This window comes from Perca flavescens, chromosome 19 (genome assembly GCF_004354835.1).
Source record: "Perca flavescens isolate YP-PL-M2 chromosome 19, PFLA_1.0, whole genome shotgun sequence".
Taxonomy (NCBI): Eukaryota; Metazoa; Chordata; class Actinopteri; order Perciformes; family Percidae; genus Perca; species Perca flavescens.
Window position 1 is genome coordinate 32,841,089 of NC_041349.1, and position 25,364 is coordinate 32,866,452.

The following is a 25,364-nucleotide window of genomic DNA, read 5'->3' on the forward strand; positions in this document are numbered from 1 at the left end:
GTAAGAGACATGATACAATGGAGCAATATTTATATAGCGCTTTTCTAGTCTTAACGACTACATAGTACAGGCACCGTTCATCATTGACACACACATTCATGCACTGGTGGCCGAGGCAGCCAAATAAGGTGTCACCTGTTCATCACATAAACATGCACACTCATTAAAGGCATGAAAATTTCACTTTATGAGGTTTTTTAGCATTAATATGAGTTCCCCCAGCCTGCCTATGGTCCCCCAGTGGCTAGAAATGGTGATAGGTGTAAACCGAGCCCTGGGTATCCTGCTGTGCCTTTGAGAAATGAAAGCTCAGATGAGCCAATCAGAAATCTCCTCCTTATGAGGTCATAAGGAGCAGAATACAGTATTAGGGGACCACTAAGGTCTATATAAAAGAGACTTCAGATACAGTATTAGGGGACCACTAAGGTCTATATAAAAGAGACTTCAGATACAGTATTAGGGGACCACTAAGGTCTATATAAAAGAGACTTCAGATACAGTATTAGGGGACCACTAAGGCCTATATAAAAGAGATTTCAGATACAGTATTAGGGGACCACTAAGGTCTATATAAAGAGACTTCAGATACAGTATTAGGGGACCACTAAGGTCTATATAAAAGAGACTTCAGATACAGTATTAGGGGACCACTAAGGTCTATATAAAAGAGACTTCAGATACAGTATTAGGGGACCACTAAGGTCTATATAAAGAGACTTCAGATACAGTATTAGGGGACCACTAAGGTCTATATAAAAGAGACTTCAGATACAGTATTAGGGGATCCAAAGAGCACCATGTCATGGGACCTTTAAGACACAGATGGCGTAGCAGCGGGAGCAATTTGTGGTTTACTGTCTTGCCCAGGGACACTTCGACATGGGACTGCAGGACCAGGGACTGCTCTACCACCTGAGCCGCAGCGTAGAGAGCGAGATATAGAGTTTTCTTGTAAATTGTAAATTTAAAAAAAAAATGATAAAACTTAAAAACCAAATATTGAACTAGATTCAATATTTCTGTTCCTAATTATTGGTTGTTGTACATGTTGTAGTATGTAGTAGGCGGTTCCGAACTGAGTTATCACGGCGTACACTGAAATGTTTTGGGATTTACTGCATCTGTGTCTGAGCCTGCTTTCATATAGCTGGGTTTCTCTTGTCTGAATGTATATGTCCAGCAAGCAGAGAAACGTATGCCAGTCAGAGCAATGCTCCCTGTCGCTGATGATGAGTGGAAATTGAATTTTGCCAGGCAGAGCTGACATGGCAGGGTGGGCAACCAGCATGAGAGGGTCTTGGCAGCATAATGCTTTTAATTGTTTCAGTCAGGGGCAGCACAGAGGTCCTTCTACTGTAAGCTGCCATTTCACCCCTTAGGTGTGTTTAGGACGTGTCCAAATCCACTTTTGCTAGTTTGATGGCGGAAAAAAGGCTCCGTGTGCCGGGCGCCTGGTTCTAAAGGGTTGTCCTTAGTGTCTTCATTAATCAGAGGTGTGTTTTGGGCGTAACATGCAATCAACCAATCAGAGATCATCTCCCATTCCCTTTAAAAGCCAGGCGCGTTAGGACCTTGGAGCATTGCTGTTATGATGGAGGATTTGCACCGTAATATTTTTATTTGTAATCTTCTGCATGCTCCCTGTGTGTGTAACAAGCATAGTGTCCGCGCGCTGTACACTTAGCCTAGGACCATTTCACTAATGCTCTGTTAAAATAACAATGAAATGCTGCGTTATTGACTTTAGACCAGGTTTTTGTTGGTTCAATGGTGCGATCACTTCCCGCTGCCTCAAGATAGCAATACTCCCAGAAATTGCATCAGTAAGTAGGTTGGACGGCTGTTTTATTCACTTTTAAACAGGATGAATAAAATGATTCTTTTCTCTAATAATACAAGTGATGCTGAGTCTGGTCTAAAATCATCTGGCCAAAAGGACTACAGTTGAAAATTAGCCGGCTGGCTAACACTGGCACATTTACAGAAATGTTGATTAATGTGTGTTGTCCTTTATAAATAAAGAATAAGAATAAGTCATGATGTCATGGCGAGTCACTATGTTAGCTGGTATGAAGTTACGTGTTTGATAGCTTGATGGATAGTTGATTAGCTAGCTTGCTAACTCCACCCACTGTGCTTCCATGCTACACGCTGGTGTAAACGGGGAAAATGAGGCGAACGCGCGGGCGAGAGCGCCGTGCTTTTCTACGCTGTGACAAGTGTGTGTGTAAATGAAACATTAAGTGGTCATAAACTTTCCTCATTTGTTAGGAGAGTTCCAGAAGAGAGTTGTCATGGAGATGAGTGCTCCCAGTGCCAGAGTCAGTATGACTGGGGTGTGTATGGGGGGGGTGCGGTCGGCACTTAACTGGCAGCCATCCGTAACAGAGGAGAGTCTTTCAGGTGTATTCCTATGTAATGAGTCTCTCTCTCTCTCTCTCTCTCTCTCTCTCTCTCCCTCCCACACACACAGCTTTAGGAAAGGAGGTACAGGTTTTTTTTTTTTTTTTTTACTTTATGTAATTAAGTCAAAAATAATTACTCAGACGTTCCTCTCCTCCCTCTCACCTTCGTTTCCTCTTTTCTACTTGACAGAGGAATGTAATTAAAAAAAGAAGAGAGAGGTTTCCTGAGGTTTGATCATTGTCTCCTCGTCTAACGGGGGGAGGGGCTTAGACCCGCCGTCTATCATGGACCGTTAGAGAGAGGGATACAGAGGGAGACTCGGAGGAAGCAGGAGCAGCTAGAGACAGAGGAGCGATGAAGATAGAGAGATCCATCAGTGAGAGGGAGAGCGAGGGAGAGAGGCAAGAGAGCGCCTGTGTGAACAGAATATCAAGCTGCCAGAGAAACTGTAAAGATGAGGAGGGAGAGGGAAGGAGAAAGTCGTCGTCGGGTATTGAATTACAAAAGGTTCTTGTGTCACAATTTGCAATTTAAAAGTTTGTTCTGATTTGTCTCAGAATGTGGAGATTAAACTCCAGAAGAAAGCTGTAGATAGTGGATGGAGGAAAACAGACGGGGAGTGTGTCCAAGTCCTTACCAAGATCAGAATCTCTTCCATTGGTTTAGTAAGTGGGACCACAAACAAGGAATTTGGCCAGTTTTTTGTTATCTCAATATACCTAACAGCTAAAAACTGAATAACATGAACATTGACTGCTATGTACGAATATGAATATATATGAAACAGGGTACCCGCGGGGTCTTAAGTCTTTAAATATTCAAAAAATAAGGCCTTAAAAGTCTTGAATAACGTTCACAAAGTTGTACATTTTGTTTACAAAGGTCTTAAATTATTTCTTGTCCTTTCATAGGATGAAATAAATACGGTAACGTCCTAAATAAATGCTTATTTTTACTCGGTGTGACTGGGATGTAATACGAGAGTACAGGTACTATTTACGTCAGCGTTTTTCTTTACGCTCTTGACCGTGGAGTGTGTGCGCTGTGCGCAACACATGGATATATAATAATAACAACGGCTCTGTTTTATCTTAAATCCGTGGACATCCGTGGTGAGAAAGCTCGGGCCTAAACATCCAAGCTCGGGGCCCAAATCAATCAGTTGTCAGGGAATAAAACAAAACGTCTGGCACCGTGCTACTAACAAGCTAACGATAGCTCGTCGATTAGAATGGGCAAGTGTCAGAAAACAGAAAACTCCGATTGGACAGATAGTCTAGCTAGCTGTCTGGATTTACCCTGCAGAGATCTGAGGAGCAGTTAACCATAGTCCTCACAAATCCACCGGAGGTTAGAACACCAACACAAAGGAAGAGGAAGGAGATGGAAAATACATGCGTCCGGTGGAATTTCCTGCTTCACGGGAGCAATCCTGGAAGTTGAACGCCAAGGATAGAGACTAGGCAAAGCGAGACTTGGCAAAGCGAGACTAGTCTAGCACTAATGAACCGGCGGAGCTGGAAGACCTGCCTGCAGGTTCCTGATCAGCTAGCAACGCAGAGCGGGCTGTGCATAAGAGACGATGACGCTGTCGGCGGTGCTCCACCTTTTGTAGGGTACGTTTGAAACGCAGTTAACATGCTAACGCACATTAGACGGCATCACCCAGATGTGCCGATCACCGGGGTGAGAAAAAAACAACAAACTGGAGCCCAATTCTCTATCCCCGCTGCTTTCAAGCAGCCTTTAGACGCATAGGTAGAACGGGATGAAACTGCACTGAAGCCACTGGCATTTCCATTGGCATATTATAATACATTATACATCATCTTATCTAGCCAAGGTGGAACTCATTGTGACACTTCATAATGAACATATTTTTTTTTTTATTTTATTTTTTTAAGTTTTTAAGTTTCATAGCATGAGAGCGATTCATGCAACAAATACTTTATTATCTGATGTTATTAGAGTTCAAACATGCCTTACAAAGCTACTGTGAACCAAATCCGATTGTTGAGTATTATAATAAAAGGTTTTATTAAATTCAGGTGAGATTACTTGGTAAATCATTCTTGTCTCAGGCCTAAAATCAACACTGATTTTCCATTATATGGCCGTTAAGTTGGCATTAAATTCCATCCTGTGGTGGTATTAAAAAGGTCTTAAAAATGTAACTTGAAGAATCCTGAAAGCTGCAGGGCTGCCTGCTTTGATAGGCTGTCAACAGCAAACACTGTCGGTAGCTCCTTGTTGCAATTACAGACATCACCAAAATATTTTTATTAATTTTTGTTAAGAAAACTAAGACCTTCCTTTGTGCCTCTTCTCTCATGCTCTTCTGTCTTCAACGATCCACTGCTTGCAGCCAAACAAACGCTAGGCCTTTAATTGACCATGTTGCTCAGGGAAGTGTGTTCAGAACAAACAAATTTGCGCACACGTACGCGCGCAAACACACACACACACACACACACACACACACACACAGATACATAAGTAGATACAGCTCTCAAGTAGTGCAGCCAGCAAGATGTGGGGCATGCTGTGTTCGCTGCCTAACTGCAGTCATGATAGGAATACTGAAAAGGATTTGTGTGTGTGCGCTTAACAGCTTTGTGTGTCTCGATGCATACAATTTTTATTATATATATTATATATATATATATATATATATATATATATATATATATTTATTATATTATATACGATTTTATGATACAACGGAGTAAAAAGACACAAGAAATTAAAAAAACTTGAATCTCTCATGTTAAACAACTACAACTGTTTGAACATTGGCAGAATATTTAATAGTCACATAAGGACCCAACTGCTCACAGTTAGTTTGTGTTATTTATTTAAGAAGGTAGATTAAATAACTAAACCCAACAGCAGAATGATGCTTCACCACTGAGTTCAGTCATAAAGGGGTTGAAGTGGCCAAACCCATCCAGAACTGCGTTCCTATTATTTTGTTTTTAGCTTTTCTGACCCAAAATGTAGAAACTAAACACACGAGACCGAGAAGCAGTTAAGTAAGGGTTAATGTCTGACGAGGTGTCCATTGTCAGGTATTAAATTAAAAGTCCATTAATACCTGACAATGGACACCTCGAAGGGCATTAACCCGCTTATACCAAATAACCTATTTTTAAAACATTAGTTCATATTTTAATTAGTTTTACAATCAAAATCTAAAGTTTATCCAAACAATAACTCCGTTTCCCTGGTTACGCCTGACGGTTTGACTAATACGTGGAACAATCATTCCCATCCATCAGGTTCTTATGCAATGCAAACGTTGTTCTCTCCACCAGGAATTAGGAAAGACCTTAGATGCGACTTGCCTCCCTTAGCAACTGGAGATATTTATATAGTCCGCTCAGCTGATAGAACCCTTCAGTTTAGCTACGAGCCAGAAAGCTAACGCTATGCTAGCAAGATCCAAAGTCAATAACATTGTGTACAGTTGGGTTAGGGTTCTGGTTAGGGACAATTATTTATAATATTTCTTTAGGAGTTTTGCATTGTTTAACATCTGGGAATCCCAAAATGTCCTGTTTGAAACAGCCAATGAGGCGTCTTCTCACTGATCAAGTTAGTTTCACATTGGTTATTGCAGGGATATGCCCCATTCCTATTCATTATTATTGCAGGCTTATGGAAATATAAATGCATATCCAACCCAAAACTAATTTTACCCTGTTGGACTTTGGACTTAGCCTCCATTTTTACTTCAGTTTTTCAAAGATAGGCTAGACATTTAAATGTGTTAAAAGGCTAGAGAAAAGTAATTTTGCTTGTTATTTTTGATTCTGATTTTAGATTATGGGAGGTGATCCACAAAAGCCCATATGGTCGGAAAAATGGGATGTCGGAGCAGAGGGTTTATTTTTTTCAAAACAAAGAGACGTAGGACCAGTGGGCTGTAGGACCGAAGGGAATTTTTGGGGTTATTGAGAGGTCGGAACAATGGAGCGTCGGAGAAATGACATGGCACCAGGCAGGACTCAGTGGAGCAGGGAGCAGTGATGCCAAACAAAGCAGGCCACGTGTTTGTTGAAGTGCAGCAGAAAACATCGATGGGCAAAGTAGCAAACAAAACCAAATAATTGCACGTTAATATATCTTTTCAAACCGTTGTTTTCGTCATAAGTAAGACAGAACGCATGTGCCTTACTCCACATTGCTGCGAAGTAAGGATTGGGTTTTTGTTCTGCATTTCTTCAAACCAATCACAGTCGTCTTGGGAGGCGCTACGCTCCGGACTCAGCAACGGTGGCTCTGCAAAATGGTCTCGGGAGGGAACTTGTTTTGGTGGAACATTTGCACCCTGATAAAAGAAAAACGCCACATATAATATAAAATGAAGTTAACTGTTGACATAATACAGGCAGCGCCGGTTCTGCCGATTATCCGGCGAATGAACTGTCAGTAATCCAGACTACCACTTGATGAACTGCAGTTTTTGGCCCTTGCGCATGTGCTTCATTGCTTAGCACTGGAGGTTGTCCCTTGCACATTCCCCATCCCTGGAGCGAAGAGGAGAGGGACTGTATGCTACTGACTCGTGGGGTCGGTTGAGGAGCGCACCACAGTTGTTGAAATACACCTGTGAGAACACCTGTCTGTCTCACAATGATCTCCTTGTTATAGCTTTAAACAATTGCAGAACAGTGTGTCAATAGTTTCCAATAATATCTTCTACTACTGTGCATAAATCACTAAGTATGATTTTAGTTTTCAAATAGTTTTGGGTGTAACATTCTGCAGTGAACATGACTGTGATGAGACACCACTGCCACACACACTTGTTTCCCTGAAAAGGTCCCTGGGTACTGGTAACATGGGACACCTTGGCTTATTGGGACCGTTAAGCTTTGAAATTAATATATTTTAAAGGAATACACAAAATAATCCCAAACCAATGCTTATGCATTGATAAAAACAGGAAAAAAGATCACATGCATAGGATCTCATATAAGTACACATGGCATTGCGTGCAGTGACTATTTCGAGAACTATTTCGAGAATGAAATGAAAGCTTTCTGATATGAAAATTGTTAAGCTTATAAAAATCTAAAAGTAAATACACAGTGTTTATATCAAAATATAAGGTGTTCCATTTTGTAGCACCTGAAGAAAGAGAATGGAGTCGTAGATTCTGTTGGTTTTTTTGCCTGCAGTTGTGTGTATTAACTGATTATTTTTTGACTGATTATTTTTTGACGCACCATTTTACAGCTTTTGTACACACTTACACTTTCAGTGTGGATACTATGCACTGTTGTATAAATAAGGCCCCAGGTGCAAACAGCACCGTGATTGGACAGTCTCTCGGCTCTCACAAACTCCTAAAGAATGTGATTGGTTCATTAGTTCCTATTGATCACCCCTATTGGTAGCCTTATTTCTGGGAGTCCAGGACATAATTATGATTAGTGGGTTGGCAGGTCCTAGTGTGCCCTGTGTTTAATGCCTTCACTTTATGAGCTATACGACTCTAAATAGATAATCAATACAGTGATGCCTCAGTCTAAGCAGCGTGCAAGCTTTATGGAAAGTTCTTATGGCCCAGAGAATGGCCTTGAATAAATGTGCATGCATGGCCATGCATGCATTTTTAATGATCAGTTTTCTAGTGCAAACAGGTGAGTCGATATGAACACTTGATATAAGAAGGAAAGTGTCTTTGAGTCTTCCGCAGACTGCTGCCTGAGCAACAACTACTTTTCCGTCTGTCTCTCTTTCAGGTAGTGCTGGTTGGGTCATCCATAAACGAAAGGGATCAAATGCTGTTCATCAGCACAGACGAAGGTTCTTCCTTCCAGCGACAGTCCATCTCCTTCACCCCGGACACGCTCATATTCCACCCTAAGGAAGAAGACAAGCTCCTGGCCTACTGCAAGGAGGGCAGGGTGGGTATCACAGCGCTGCGGAAACATTCACATAAATAAATAAATAGTTGCTTTTGTAGCTGAAAGATTAACAAGAAGATGATACACCAGCAGCACGTGTTTGCTGTCAGTGCAGCAGAGCATTCATTTTCATGATTTGTATAAGACCCTCCCGATACGTATTTAGATGCATGTGCTATTACACGGTTCAGGTCTTATTCATTTTAATATGGAACAATTTAGTACAATTCGACTCAATATTGAATTGGTTCGAAGCAAGTGGTTGAGATACAATCAGTGGCTTCACAAATAGACCATATTATACCTAAAATAGAAGTAGTTTAAACCAAGTACAGCGCTGTAACTTCAACAGTCTATAGTACCATAGAAGGATAAAATTAGAGCAGCAGTTGCTGGTTGTATTTAGCTGCTACAGAGCTGCAGGATGCGGGCTACCAGCGGCAGGTGTTTAGCTGCCAACAGGTGACTGTGAGCCGGCTACAGGCACCGCCAGATGATGGTCTTTTTAAGGGGCCATGTATTGGACTTTAGCCAGAAGATCCATTCTATAACAACAACCGAGCATGTACACACTCGTCACCATCTGACGTAATATCAATCGATCCAACACAACATGGTCAATGTAGGACCAGCGCCACAAAGGCGGGATGATAAAAAAAAGAATGGCGATACGGCAGTTCTTCCTCTGGGCAAACTTGACTTATTTTGTAAGCTAACCCCTCCACGTTAAACCGCGGTTACTTTTACCAGCAGTTGGAGTGATCACAATATCCCGAGGCTGGTGGGCACCAAGGCCTTTTAATTATAGTTTCTTCTCCAAAGGGTTCAAACCTGTGCTCCAGTATGAAATCCACTTCGATAATTTTTTTTAAAGTTAGCTAGCGACGATAACACAATCTCCCCTTTATGCTCTTTTTGCTGACTGTTGGCGCCACGCCAGACAGCTAATCATATCTGAAATATGAAATGTGCTGTCATGGGGGTAGTGCCGTCAGCCCCACTGGACATCAAATTCATGTGATCTGCATTAAACACACTAACACTCTGAGCATGCGTATTAATAATTTCCCACGTACAATGCACATTGCATTGTGTGAGAGGGGCTAGGCAGGGTGAATACACACAACTACTTTACCTCCTCCAAAACATACCAATATTCCTCTCAAAGTCTTACTTTAAAAAGTTAAACTCAATAGTTCTTCCTTTTGTCTGGAATTATAAATCCCCATAGAATAAAAGTCAAGATCACATGGAGGACTTGCACTTCCAAATGTTATAAATTATTATTGTGCTACATGCATCTGGAGATTGAGCGAGAGGTCTGTCTGCCATACTCAATCGGTGCTGTCATTTTAGCTCCAATTCCTCTTAACAGAACATGTTACCAGCACAACCCGGTAATTCACAACACAATAAGGATTTGGAAACAGATGTCACAGAACTTAAAACTCAACAAACAACAAACCCTTCCTTCCCTCCTTCTTGTCTAGACACAGCCTTTGATATGTGGGAAGAACTCTGTATTTGGAATGTAGGTGGTTTATATATAGAAGGATCATTTGCGTCTTTTCACCAGCTACAACAACAATATGGTTTACCAAAACACCATTTATTCAGATTCTTTCAAGTAAGAAATTATGTAAGAACACATCTTCCTCAGTTTGAGAAAACAAGGCCAGATAAGTTAGATGAGTCAGATCACAATATATCCTGTTTATATGATAAGTTGCAAGAGATAAGCCGACCAACTACTGCCACTGTTAAAGCTGATTGGAAAAAAGAGCTGGGACAAGAGTTTAGCACAAGTGCTCCATAAACGCACGTCACTGTCTAATACAGTTTAAAATGCTACACAGGCTACATTATTCCAAAGAGACTTCCCTGAGCTCTGTATGTGACACTCATGTTGGTAATTTATGTCGTAGTTATGTTCTTTGTTGCAAAATACAAGGTTACTGGAGCGATAACTTTAGTTTCATGTCTATGGTGTTACATATTCAAATTGTCCCAGATCCAGTTTTAGTAATGTTAGGGATATCTAATGAAGCAAAGAGACTGACACTGGCACAACTGTGCTTCTTGGCATATGGAATTCTCACTGCAAAGAAAGTGTATCCTCTTATTCTGGAAAAAGAAAGGACCAACACTGAAGTTATGGCTCACGGAGATGATAGACACACTCCACCTTGAGAGGATCCGGTTCATCCTTAAAGTGATGGTTGGGAGTAACTTTCCCCTAGGGTCCTTTGCACCATGACCTCGAGCCAAACACCCCCCCAGAAGCTTTTTTCACCTGGGTCGAACATTGGGAGAGTTAGCGTGGAGTAGCGTTATCAGCTGAATAGCTTATTAGCACAGGGGCTAATGGACCCACGTTTGTATCTCGTAAATGACCCCACTTATAATGCACGAAATGATACCAAACTTCTACACTAGTACATATAGGTTATGTACTCATAAAACGATGGATTGGAAAGTTTGTAAGTACACCAGAAGTTTATGAACACTTGCGTGCTCTCTTCTACTCTCTGTTGCTGCTGCTGCTGCTGCTACCTGCAATTAGACGAGTGCTTAGGGCCGTCTACAAATTACTACACCGAAAAGAGATGCAACAAAAATATTTATTAATTTAATGATTAAATAAGGTAATGTCTCCAAACTTATCTCAGTTATTACTTGTCTCCTGCTAGTTATACTACAGCACTTACTTTAAAAAAAGTTGCATCTCTTTTCGGTGTTGTAAATTGTAGACGTCCCTAAGCACTCGTCTTACTGCCGGCAGCAGCAACAACAGCAAAGAGCAGAAGCCAACAGGCAAGTGTTCATAAACTTCTGGTGTACTTACAAACTTTCCAATCCATCGTTTTATGAGTACATAACCTATATGTACTAGTGTAGACGTTTGGTATCATTTCGGGCATTATTAGTGGGGTCATTTACCAGATACAAACGTGGGTCCATTAGCCCCTGCGCTAATAAGCTATTCAGCTGATAACGCTAATCTACGCTAACTCTCCCAATGTTAGACCCAGGTGAAAAAAGCTTCTCGGGGGGGGGTTTGGCTCGAGGTCATGGTGCACAGGACCCTAGGGTGAAATTACTCCCAACCATCACTTTAAGGACAAACTAAAAGAGTGTGAGAACATTTGGCAACCTTTGGTATCTTATCTTACAGGACAAGCAGAATCAATTTCTTTTCCCCACTATGGCCATGCCAAGACCCGCCATTCAATAGCATTCACACACTACTATTGGCCAGGCGTCCATGCTTACATGTACAGGTCCTATCCTCTGACCAATCCCCTAACCCTAACCTTAACCACTCAAGGTCAAATGCCTAACCCCAACCAATCGAGCTGCTTCGTAGGGCAGGTCTTGGCGTGGCCATAGTGGGATTCGTAATTTTGCGTCCAGGGTGGGTTATTGTGGGTAGGGATTAGGGCCTCTCGTTTGTTAGTTGTTTTTTTCTTCGTTCCCTTCATTACCATTGTTATACTGTAAAAAAAAAAGCACTGTAATAAAAAAAACTGTTACTTGATTTTTGAAATTAAGCTTCAAAATAAAAATATTTGAAACATGACTCACAGAGAGCAGCTAGTACAATTCACAATATCCACGAGGTATTTCTCTCATCCACTTTCACTGCTAACCCTAGCAGCTGGCACTTACAGGTGTTTTTTCGGCAAACCCAAACAAGGGCGCTGACTGGCTGGACCCTGCCAGCCCGAATATGAATGAGCAAGTTCCACATACGACCACACACCATCGACACACCATCGACAGCAGCAGCTCCGTTGAATTCACAGCAAAGCCTCAATCAACCAGTTGGTAACCTTAGAGTTAAGCCATCGGCCGATTCTTGGTCCATTTAGATCGATCCAGGGGGGTCCATGTAGACGCGTAGTCGTATCTGCGATAAAACAACCGATTGGTATCGGTAAATCTTTACATCCCTAATAAACAGTGACAATTACGAACATTAAAACTGATTATCACACCACTTTCTTTGTAGATAAAGGGATAGAAGTGAACCTGAATTGTAGGTACTAATCCGTCATTGTGCTCACAACTAGTCTGTTCAAATGATGGGAGGACACATAGCAGCACATGTAAATTAAATTAGAGCCCCACCGATATATCAGTGGGCCAATATTACGGGCCGATATTAGGCATTTTCGGACGAAACCCCCTTCAACCATGTTGTGAGTGTTGGCGTTGTATAGTTTGTCCACCAGAGGGCGCTCTACAGCGTCCCTGTTGGCACCACTCGTGTTTAACCCTTTAAGTTTCATATCTTAAGTTTGTATTTTTATGCATTTTATTTATCAGAACTTTAATACATTTTGATGTTCTGTTGAGACAATAAAACAAACAAAGTTTATTTTTAAACTGCATTATCATATTATTTTAGTGAGGACTCATAAATAACTACAAATAGCTAATGTTAATGCTAATGTTTCTGGATTTTCTTTTTTTAAATATATATCGGCCGATATATCGGAGTATCGGATTTTTAAATCACCAAATATTTGTATCGATATCGGCCTTAAAAACATTTATCGGTCGGGCTCTAAAATGAATGTCTGTCATAGCAGGCACAGATTGCTATCAAGGTCAGCTGTAGCTTTTCTTTTTCACAGCTAGAAATGTGCAGTTGAAATGTGCCTAAGGATTAAGTTGATCATTCATGACTCATATTATCTGATGACCCTGAGCAAGAAAGTTAGTTTTGAGCAATATATAGACAGGCTGACGAGCCTTAACATCTCAACCTCTGTCACTGAGAGCGTCGAGGAAAGGGTTTCTTAAACTGTGTGTTTGTGTTTTTGTATGGTAGAGGAAGATTGTGTGGTGAAATAATTGTCTCAGCTCCAAAGTGGTTTTCAGACTTTAAGAATCCCTTGTGTGTAGGAGTCAATCGACTTTCATTATGGGTCTGATCAATGCCATACAAGCTCAGGCAAAACACAAACTACTACAAACACCCACACATATGTACACACACACAAAACCTGCTATGATTAATAATTCATTGAGCATAGTTTAACTTGGTGAACCATGAAATTCAGTAGCTTGATTGGGTAAACTGAGTTGATCCAAATATACTCAATTTACCCTCTGTATTAAAGGTCCCATGGCATGAAAAATTCACTTGCCTTTGAGAAAATGAAAGCTCAGATGGACCAATCAGGAATCTTCTCCTTATGAGGTCATAAGGGGAAAGGTTACCTCCCCTTTCTCTGCTTTGCCCACCCAGAGAATTTGGCCCACCCATGAGAGAGAGAGAGAGACATCATGGCTTTCAAACGAGCTAAGTGGCAGTTGGTCAAGGCCACACCCCCACCCTCCACCTTGCCCCCCCTCTCTCCTCTTCAATAGCTACAGACACAGAAATGGCACATCCTAAGGAAAGCTCATTGTGGGACTGGCTCTAGTGGCTGGAATTCTGCACCAAGGCTGAATTTCAGGAAAGAGACTTCAGATACAGTATTAGGGGACCACTAAGGTCTATATAAAAGAGACTTCAGATACAGTATTAGGGGACCACTAAGGTCTATATAAAAGAGACTTCAGATACAGTATTAGGGGACCACTAAGGTCTATATAAAAGAGACTTCAGATACAGTATTAGGGGACCACTAAGGTCTATATAAAAGAGACTTCAGATACAGTATTAGGGGACCACTAAGGTCTATATAAAAGAGACTTCAGATACAGTATTAGGGGACCACTAAGGCCTATATAAAAGCATCCAAAAAGCAGCATGTCATGGGACCTTTAATGGATACAGCTAGTAATAGGGCTCAGGGTTAGGGTTCATAATGTAATGGTACATGCTTTGTGTGTGTTTGTCTCTCTAATTGTGGTCTTCTCTGTTTTTTATGTTTCTAGCTTTTTGCTTCTACAGACCTGGGCCGCAAGTGGACTTTGCTTCAGGAGCGGGTGACCAAGGACAAAGTTTTCTGGTCAGTTAAACTGTATTTTGTCATTGATGGTTAAGACTGACTTTAATGCATAGAGTGTCTCAGTTGATTACCTCTTTAATGACACAAACATGTACAAAGCAGTAACAAATGGGTCAGCAATAACGTAGCGTGCAAAAGATTTTTTCACTTCTCGTTACAAAGATAATACATAAGAAATGACAGGAACAGTAATAATAATGGCACAAGGACATCTTGTGAAATGAAATGTTTTTACGGCATGGTAAAACTCATGGGTCTGTTAAGAAAAAGCCTTAATAGCTGAAGTACATAAAAGATGGATTTTAAAGCAATAGTTCAGTATTTCAAAAATAAAAAGCATAGCATGGCTTTATGTTAAACTGGAGTCAGGATGTGTTTAGAATCCAAGAATAGAAATAGGAAACATAACAGCTAGCCTTTCCAATGTGAAGAAAAAAAAACCAACAACTTTTTTTTGTGATTTTGGGGGAACTTTTCTTGGCGAACAACAGCCGGGCACTGTGTCTGCAGATTAACAGTGTGTGACGTCATGCATGAAAAAGCATGAATTCAATTCAATAATGTACAAGGATTAAAGCGACCATATTATGAAAAAATCACTTTTTATGGGATTTGGGGTGTTAGTTTTTGTCTCTGGTGCTGTTCTGAGTGAGATACGGTTTCTGAATGTGTCCTGCCTTCAGTCTCCGGGTGAGCTGGTCAAAATCTGCACGGCTTTCTACATCACTAGCCAAAACGAGCTGGCTAACCGCAACCGTTAGCATGCTAGCGCTAGCATGCTACCTCGTTCTCAATAGCAAAGCACTGCTACAACACACACTAGTTCACCATAATCTCCAAAAGAACTACTTCTATGTGCTCCCTGGTTTAGAAGAAGTCTCCCAGCTGATCCTGCCTTGGAACTGACTGAAGTTGGAGAAGCAGCCTTTCTTTTACTGTCTATGGAGCTAGCTGACATGAGCTACGATCTGAGCTACTGAGCATGTGCGAGTACAATCAAAGATAGTACAGAAGAAAAGATGTCTCACTCTGTAGCTAAAACAGAGACCTAAAAACAGGGTGAATAGAGGATCTGCAGCAATGTGCAGTATAACAAAAAATATGGTGTTTTTTGAAAATTAAACCATGTAAATCTATTCTGGTACAACCTTAAAATACAATTATTAACCTGAAAATGAGCATAATATCGCCGCTTTAACAGTATCCCATGCATGACTTAATGTAGGAAAAATACGTTAATTAATGTCTCAATGAAGGTATTTCACTCATCATGATTTCTAATTTATTAATGATGTTCATGTCTTCTTCATTGGTAAATCAGTAGTTAAAGTGACAGGCTAATGAATCTGAATTGTAGTGTTGTAATCACGATTAACTAAACACGACTTCTTCATGACTTCATCATGTTTGTGACCCTTCAAATAAAGTGCTGACCTGCTCTATCTTTAACATTGATAAATAAGATATGATTAATGGTAGCATATGCAGCAATCGTCTTTGTGACCCTGCAAAAAAAAATGACATTTCTGGTGTTTAGACAGTTAGTTAGTAAAATGTCAAATTCATAAATATCTTAAATCATCATGAATAACTTGGGTGGGTTCTCAGGCATTACTGTTTAAGTGCCTCATGTCGTTATGAATAAATTAACTATAAAAATGCATCCGCAGTCAATGTAGTGACCTCAGTATCATTTTGCCAACCCACTCCTTTAATTCTGAATACATGGTTATTAAGGTGGAAAGTTTTGTCTCTGTCAAAGCGGCAGAACGGCGAATTTCTTCTTCTCCTGTATTCTGAGAGCGGAGATTCCTGATTGTAGTATAAGATTTAGGGAGCTCAGACAGTTAAAAAAAAAAAAGGACGTGCCCATTTAAGTTATCAGAAGAACCTTGAAGTCTGACCTGACATGGATTGGAGCCAATGAAGGAAAGCTAAAACTGGTGTAAGACTTTTAGCATTAGCATGTGGCAGGCCTGACAACAAAATGTTACATTAATACAGTCTGGATGATAGAAAGGCATGAATGATCTATTGCTTTATTTTATTTGGCTCAAGTAAAATTGCCTTCAGCAGATACACACTATTGTATTTAGGCCTTCACATACTGTAAGGTTGGGACCTGCTCCTCCTGTAAATGTATGTATGGTGGGCATGCCTGTGCATACATGTGCTGTAAACGTTTGTTTGCTAGTTAGGCTCTAACTAGCTCTAGCTTTAGACTCTAGCCTTATTTAGCCTTGCCAGTGGCCAAAAAGTCATAAAAGCAACAAAAGAACAGGAATCTGGCTGCTATTAAAAGCAATCTGCTGTTGGGGTCGTCTGGCCAAATGTGTTCCTTTGTAGCTTGTTTTTGTGATCCAGGGCTGTAAATTCACATCTCAGATCCCACACAGCTGACAACAAAAACAAACATTTAAGGATAGGCAATAAAAATGAAATGCCATAAACAGCATGTGGATTAAAATGTAATCGAATGGCAGAGCTGGGATGGAATTTAGTTCCCAGGGAGAATGTTTTTGCAGCATGTTGCACTTCCTTCTCTTTTTCTTCTGAAATCAATTATCTGTCATTTGTGAATCAACCCCCTATCTCTCTATACGACATGTCTGTCGTTTGTTTTATTTCCCCTGCTTCCTTTTAAGCCCGGTCTCTGTCTGCATTCACGTCCCTGACCAAAGGAGAAGGCAATCCCACACACTTAGACTGCAATGACGCTCTAACTGAACCTAAATGCTCGTGGAATGAATTAATTACGTACACAAAGTGTGCTTTCACCTTCAGAATCAGAAAAAGCTTTATTGCCAAGTAGATTTTCACTTAAAATTAATTTACCTTTGGGGTTTGGTGCATAACAATAAACATAGTAAGGGAAAATAAAAGATTAAAGTACTGCAGTCAAGAAATGTTCGACAATAAATATACATATAAAAAAAACATATATGTATATACATACAAATATGTAAAATATATCTATGTTGGCGGCAATATGCTAAATATTTTCCAAGGATTGTGCAAAAGTGCACAGTAGGATGTATAGAGTGTAAGTGCAATTATGTACAGAGAGAAAAGTCCAAAAGGTGTCCAAAGATTTGCATTAATAATGCAGTGAAATATGTTGAGACTTTACATTATGTATTTTAATACAATGTCAATGGGGTGGGATAAGAGTCTATGTCAGTGGGTTTTCGGGCATTGTTGATAAGGCCAGCTGCAGATAAGAAGAAACCGTTCTAGTGGCGTGAGGTTTTGGTTCTGCAGGCTGCTGCCTGGAGGGGTGTGTTTCAAAGGGTTTGTGTCTGGGGTGGGGGGGATCGGTCACAGTTGGACTGATCAGTCTCCCAGAGTTGGTACAAAAAGGCACTTTTTTGAGCAATTCATAACAGCAGGCGGTGCTAATCTGTATTGTCACCCAAAAATGACAACCGGCAGCTGATTGGGTCCGGTTTCTCCGGAAATTCAAAGCCAGACTGTCATGGCGGCTTGTTCAGAATATGATCTCGTACTAAAATAGTTCACCGAAACGGGTTTCTGAAAACATTTTAAGTGAGAAATAGGTCATGCAAGTTACTGAATCTGTCTTCATTTCAGATCGACAATGGTCAGTATAAAAGATTTTCCTCAGATTTAGAGAGACTCCACCAATCAGATGGGCCATTTGAGTCCGACTGCCGGCAGTGCCTGCCCCGCCGATTATACATGTCAAATCGGCCAAAATGAAGGCTGACGGCCCCTCGGACAGATGACCGCACGGAACACACCGAACAGACTCGAGTCACTGACCTCCGACGGCCGATTATCGGCTTGGTGTGTCAGCGCCTCTTGGTTCCCGGAGGGATGGCAGATTGCAGCCAATCACCTTCTTAGCTGAATGATGCACCGCAGTCTGCCCTTGTCCTTGGTGGGGGCAGCATTGTACGACATAGTGATGGAGCTGGTGGGGATAGACTTGAGGATGGCAGACACCAGAAATGCATCCAATGAGGGTGGTGTCATCTGTGCACTTCAGAAGCTTGACAGACTGGTGACTGGAGGTACCAGGAGAAGTAGTAGAGGGGAAAGAACACAACCTTCAGGGAAACTGGTGTTGATGGTCAGAGAATCAGGGAATGGTGTGTTTCCCAAAGCCTCAAATGCTGCTTGCTGTCAGACAGAAAGTCTGTAATCCACCTGCAGGTAGGGTCGGGCACAAAACAGGATCCTGGCGTATTTTAAGTCCAGGTACTGGCGACGATATGTTGACTGCATCAGCTACAGACCTGTTGGCCTCTGTAGGCGAACAGCAGGGGGTCAAGCAGTGGCTCAGTGATGGTTCTGGTGTAAGAACATGCACCTGACACTTATTCTGAGTAACCTGCACGGAGTGAGAAGGCAGAGGTTTAAGGTCTTGGTCAATTTCACTTTAGCAGGACACATAGGACCTGTTGAAGGGTTATAAGGGTCCTTTCCCCAATTTGTGACTTTACTTACTGCCCCCAACGAAGTGGTAACCTCTTGTGGTTAAACAAATAATATCATTACCCAGTCCACCATTCAGATTACAATACCAACGGGCCTGAACCCTTGATATATCTTTTGTAGACGACCTACCTAATTGCTTCACTGATCACACCTGGTTCAACAAAGCAAAATGTGATGGAATTTTGCTTAAAGTTGAAAGGTCCAAAAAAAAAAAACACAGTCAGTGGACCTTTACGACGATGTTTGTTTTAATTTGTGCACAGCCTCATCTTTGAGTGGACAATGCTGTGATCTGTCTGGGGACTGTGCTGTCTCCTGTTCTGGTCACCTTATTCACCATAGATTTCCAGTACAACTCAGTCATGTCACCTACACAAGTTCTCTGATGACTGCTGGTGTCGGGTGTATAAGGGATGGACGGTAAGAATCACCTGCTGCTGAACGTGGATAAGACTGGAAAGATGGTGAATGAACATAGGAGGAGGGGGACCAGCTCTGCAGTCCCTGTGTATTCTGGGCGGGGATGTGGAAATAGTTGAGGACTACAGATACCAGGGTGATACGACAGGCTGAACTGGAAATCAGCATGGCTGTATACAAGAAGGGGATGAGCAGACTCTATTTCCTGAGGAAGCTGAGATCCCTCAGCGTGTGCAGCAGAATGTTGGAGATGTTCTACCAGTCTGTTGTGGCCAGCTCTCTGTTCTCCTCAGTCTCCAGCCACACACACAGACTGGACAAACTGATCAGGAAGGCTGGCTCCGTTATTGGCTGCAAACAGGAGACATTTGAAGCTGTGGTGGAGAGGAGGTCACTGTGAACAAACTGTTATCCATCATGGATAACCCCGACCACCCTCTCCACCCCCACCCCCCCCAACACTGGTCCAACAGAGGAGCACCTTCTCTAAGAGGCTCCGACAGCTTCGATGTCACATCATCATTCCTACCTCATTCCATAAAACTGTAGAATAATTCACAGCTGGGTGTGAGATAAAGATCTTGATACCTCACACATCACAATACTGCACTATTATTGTACTTGCACACTGGTCACTTCATATTTTATATCATATATACTATGTATATTTTTATTCTCCAATTGTATATACGTTGTAAATTCTTTGCATGCCTCTGAGTATATTTTTTTGAGGAGGTGTTCTGGTATTGTTATCTTATTTATTATCTTATTTATTATTTCTAGTATATTTCTTGTATATTCTTTAAGGGTGCTGTGTGCCTTGGACCCTACTGTTGTGACACAGACATTTCCCAGTTTGAGATCAATAAAGTCTATCTATCTATCTATTTATCTATCTATCTATCCATCAAGCCATCTATCCATATATCCATCTATCTATCTATCACTCTCACTGCCTCCAAGGGGATCTGTTGGAGCCCTTTATACTATATATACTATACTATATATAGCATCAAACAGAACATAGCATTGGGATGTAAACGACAACACAATGCTATGTAGCTGGCCAAATCCAGATTAAACCCACGTGTCTCCCTCCAAAATCCAACCAAAACTGCAAATCTAAGTAGCTTGTTTGTATTGTCCGTGGCGTTAGCAACAATACCCAATTCATCCCTTTATACCAACACTTTAATCCTTTGTGGTATAACTGCTTTTACTTTATTAGAAGAAGGTGCTCTTTCAACTGAAGACTAGACAAATACAATCTTCTAGAAGTTTGGGGAAAAAGACCAGTAAAGGGATTTTGTTAGCCAACAGAAAACTTCTTAGGAAACAGAAGAATTGTCTGATATATGTTCATCTGGATTAGTTTTGGAATTATCAACTGCTAAGAAAATAAAAGCTGAAAAATGTAATCGTCCTGTTGCATTTTCTCATCCTCGTCCCTCCATGGTCTGCTAATTGCTCGTAAAGTCTCTTTATAGGCAAAGTGGCAAGGTCTTAAATCTCTACTCTTTACTGGGCTGGGGACTACACAGTTCAGATGAACTGCTTAGTTTACGGCTTACTGAGATACGCACAGAGCAAGAGTACTGTAGAGTATGTTAGTGTGCTTTGAAGAAAGAGGAAAATGGGGGTATACTATTCTGGAAGTCTTTTTTTTTACCATTATAGGCAAGGCTGAATACATCTGAGTGCACTTTCCTGAGCTGAGCTGTGCATATTTACTGAGGTATCTGTGTAACCAAAGGCGAACAAAGGATACATATGTGTTCTATGCTGTGATCTAGGATTTAATCACTATACACTTTAGTCCAACATTACCCTTTTAAATGTTTTATTCATCAAAGAAATACTTTTGCCACTGGGGTGGGATCAATTTCTTGATAGTAGTAAGATACTGGAACATAATTGCATTTCCTCAAAATAAACTTAACTAACTTTTGCTGTGCTTCCTCATCTTATCTAAAGTAGACATTAGTCATGGGGTTTTAAGTGTAATTTCTGATGAAATGTACTCTCGCTGGTCAGAAATGCCATTGATTCATGTATTTCTCCTCTGTGTTCCAGGTCAGTATCTGGTGTGGATGTGGACCCTGATCTGGTACACATGGAAATGCAGGATACGAGTGGAGGTACAGTGATGTTCCATCTGCTCATGCATTATTCTTGATACTGTTAGGGCCTGGTCACACCAGTACAGTGACATTCCAGACTGAAATGTATTAATTTTAATGAAATCCCACTATTAGTGGTTTTGCTCACAGTGCCAAAGTAAATGGCACTTTCACAGTGCGTTTACATGCACAGCAGTAATTGAGGTTAAGTGAATGACGGAAATGCCGGTTCTCCCTGCATACATGAGCAGGGAAGAATGGGAAGAATGACGGGAGTAACTCTACCTGCGTTGCAGTAGGTTCACTCTGCCAACGTAAACTGGTCGCAACAAGGCGTAAACACTTAGGCTTCAACACCATTCAACAGACGTTACTGCAGAGTTTATATTTGACATACACTGCTACATGCTATAATGTCAGGGAAACCTTTCGGGCCCTATTTTAACAATCTGAAACACAAGTATCAAACGCCAAAAGCCAGTAGCTTTGTGGGTGGCTCTCAAAATGGGTTGGTCTGAAGTAGCTACATTACTCATAAGTGTGGTTTGGGCGAAACGTGCAATAAACCAATCAGAACGTTATCTCACATTCCATTTAAAAGCAGGCGCGCTTGTTCCATGGCGGATTGTTTTTAAAATGGTGGATTTGCTAGGAGCACGCTATTAATACATCCATGGGCGCACGCCAGGAGCAGTTCACAGCCGAGGAGACCGACGTTTGTTATTGATTTTTCTTTTTGACAAAATGTAAATAAAAGTAGACATAAAAAGACATACTTTCCGATGTTTTGGGCTCACTCTCACTGAATCACGAGGTTATGAATGCATGGTGATATTTTTAGACCGAGATGACCTCACTATAGACGATGCAGCTCTTCTGTCTCTCCTCTCCCGTGCTGCTGCTGGGGCATTTGGGTTAAGTGGCATCGGCACATGCAGTTCAACATCACGTCTCCTTAAGTCCTCTAATATTTCCTCATTTATGTCATCAACACATCCATGATTCATGGAGATGTTGTGTAAAACAAGGTCATATTTGTACTTGTATTTATGTATGGTTTGCAAAGATGGGAACTACTGGGTCCGTGTAGATGAGAGAAGCAAAGTGTATGCGCGGTGTGCACACTCTACATTACGGCCAAGCATGCGCCCTTAAAATAGCATCTGAATAACGCGCCACTGACTTTAGACTAGCACCACTGACTTTAGACTAGCACCACTGACTTTAGACTAGCACCACTGACTTTAGACTAGCGCCACTGACTTTAGACTAGCACCACTGACTTTAGACTAGCACCACTGACTTTAGACTAGCACCACTGACTTTAGACTAGCACCACAGACTTTAGACTAGCACCACTGACTTTAGACTAGCCCCACTGACTTTAGACTAGCACCACTGACTTTAGACTAGCACCACTGATTTTAGACTAGCGCCACTGACTTTAGACTAGCACCACTGACTTTAGACTAGCACCACTGATTTTAGACTAGCACCACTGACTTTAGACTAGCGCCACTGACTTTAGACTAGCGCCACTGACTTTAGACTAGCACCACTGACTGAGGTGAGAAGTGGCGCTATACTCCGTTACCGTCCGTCTCACGCTGCAATGACAAACTGTACATAGGTTCAAGTAACTGTCTGTTAACGGTAAAATATGTAACATTTCTGCATTAAAATGTCTAAAAACGACCATACCTATATCTTTTAAGTTTTAAGTTTTGTTCTTACACTATGCCAAATGTTTCCACCAAATGTCAAACCCAGAGAAATCTGTTATTTCATTTTTGACACAGGATGTTTCCTTTAGTCGCCTGTCTGTGGCGTGATATAAGACCTTTCACTCTCTAGTTCCTCTAACTTCCGTCCAAACACAGCACCCAGATGATACGTTCGAGAGTAATTGTAAATCATATAATGTCACAGAAAGAAATACTCGTTACTGTAATACTGCTTTTTTCTGCCACACGGCATCGTTTTGTGATTAGCATGCCACTTTGCAACACAGTAATTCAGCAGAGACCTTATTTATTGATATATTTCAATATTAATCCATTTTATGTGCAACTTCCAATCTGCAACTTGTATTTACCATAATTCCGACCTGAAGGCAGCATAGAATGCAATTTCAGAAACTAGCCATCAATGGCGAAAGTACATTTAACACAAAAAGTAACTTTCAGTGATTTACGTTATTCATATTTACTGTATATATTGATAGCGGTAGCAACATTAATGATGAAAAAATGCAAGAATCATGCTTTTAAACATTTTGGAATAAAGCAAATTAGTCACTTACCTTTGCAATGTGGCATCAGGTTGCGCTAGTCGTGCTGCAAGTTAAACATTACGACCTTAGGGGGCGGGGGAAGTAAAAAAAAAGAGCTATGGATGTATAGAACAATGGGAGACATACGTTACATTACGTTATCATTTTGATTAAGTCCCCTATAGGCTTCCATATGAGTGGTTTTTAGTTTTATATGCAATTGTTTCGTAAAAAACATACCATAGCAAATATATTTTCTCATAAGGCGATCTAATCACACAGTACTGGAACTCTATAGTGTTTATTAGGAATCTTCTTCGATGGTAACAGGGCTGCACTAGGGTACAAAAGCAGCCCTAGACTTTTGAGAAGTAGACCAGCCCACAATCAGCCAAACACCACCCGTGCTTCATGTAGATACCAGCAGGGGTCCAGCACCATTTACCAGACAAATGCCAAAAACCAGCCAAAAAAAACGTTAATCTATTGAGTGGCTGGTAAAATTTGAACATACACTAGCCATTTGGCTGGTGGACCGTGCATAGCAGCCGATATCAGCCCCTAATACTGTGACTTAGCTGAGTGCTAAGTAAGACTTGAGACACTGAGTCTAAAAGGCTGCCTGGCTCCTGATGGCAAGATGGCTAAAGGTTGAGGGTGGAGCATGGCTGTCATCAGGATGTCTTGTATAGTAAACAAGTGACAAGTCTCTAAGTTAAGCTAAAGCTGAATTTTGTATACAGTGTGCAACTTGTATTATAGTGGAATGTGGATAAATCAGAAAGCTATCGTATTGTGTATGCATGTGCCTTAGCTTTCTAATACGTAACTATATTTAAAGCACTAGCCTACTACCAGCTAACTGGTTGTCTCTGGTAGACAAAGGGTCCTAAAACAATCATTTGACATCTCATGTTTTTAGCTAGCTATCGGCAATTTGTGGAGTTGTTTTCCTCACTGGTGGGGGTGGGACTTAAATGCGCTCTGTCTCTATTGGCCCTTACCCACTGCTGGTACCAGCTCTTCTTGGCTCGGCACGGCCACGGTGCCCCGTCCTCCTTTTTCTGTTGCAGATTTAGTACCGCGTGTCAGTGATTAGTGACGATTCTCTCCGACCAATCAGTAGTCTGCAGGTTTTCATGTCACCTGTTGGCAGGTACCAGGGACTTTTTATCAAAATGGAAAACCATAAAATTCGAGTAGAGTCGAGGCGAGTCAAGCAAGTACCATGTAATGGAAAAACGCCATATGGTAGGATGGAGGTGGGCTGTAGGATGTGATTGGCCAGTGTTCAGATGAGAGACAAACAAGTGGGCCAATCATATGATCTCTCTTCTCTCTATGGGCCGATCAAAAAATAACAACTTTTGCAGCACATGCAGCCCACACAAATAGAACGGCCCAATCTCCCGGTACTCACGATTGCCAAGCCATGCGTGCATGGTAAGTGTCTAAAGCTGAGTAAAGAAACTCAGTGACCATCATCACAAAACACAAAAGCCAGTTATATCAGACATTTGATTTCAAGACTTGCTGAGGTGGAGTTCTCTCCCATCACAGCAGTACTACTCTTAGAATAGCCTGCAGTGTCAATGTAAGAAATATAGAGATAAATGGTTGACCTTGCTGTGAGTGGGCGGCAGTGGTGCATGGGCATAGGGTCAATGGAGAATTAATGGGTAAATTAAGGAGGGGTTTCAGGGGCCCCTGAGGCAACAACAGCAAATCTGGAATATCACATTACATTACATTACATGACATGTCATTTAGCTGACGCTTTTATCCAAAGCGACTAATAATT

At 41.3% G+C, this 25,364-nt stretch overlaps 1 protein-coding gene across 1 annotated transcript in view; it reads left to right on the forward strand.

The window, feature by feature from the left end:
- Positions 1-25,364, forward strand: part of sorcs2 (sortilin-related VPS10 domain containing receptor 2) — a 371,041-nt gene that overhangs the window by 268,218 nt on the left and 77,459 nt on the right. The window contains exons 4-6 of the mRNA XM_028563724.1: positions 8,160-8,324; positions 14,217-14,290; positions 21,245-21,309. Of these exons, the coding sequence (XP_028419525.1) occupies positions 8,160-8,324; positions 14,217-14,290; positions 21,245-21,309 (304 nt within the window). The remainder of the gene's footprint in view (positions 1-8,159; positions 8,325-14,216; positions 14,291-21,244; positions 21,310-25,364) is intronic.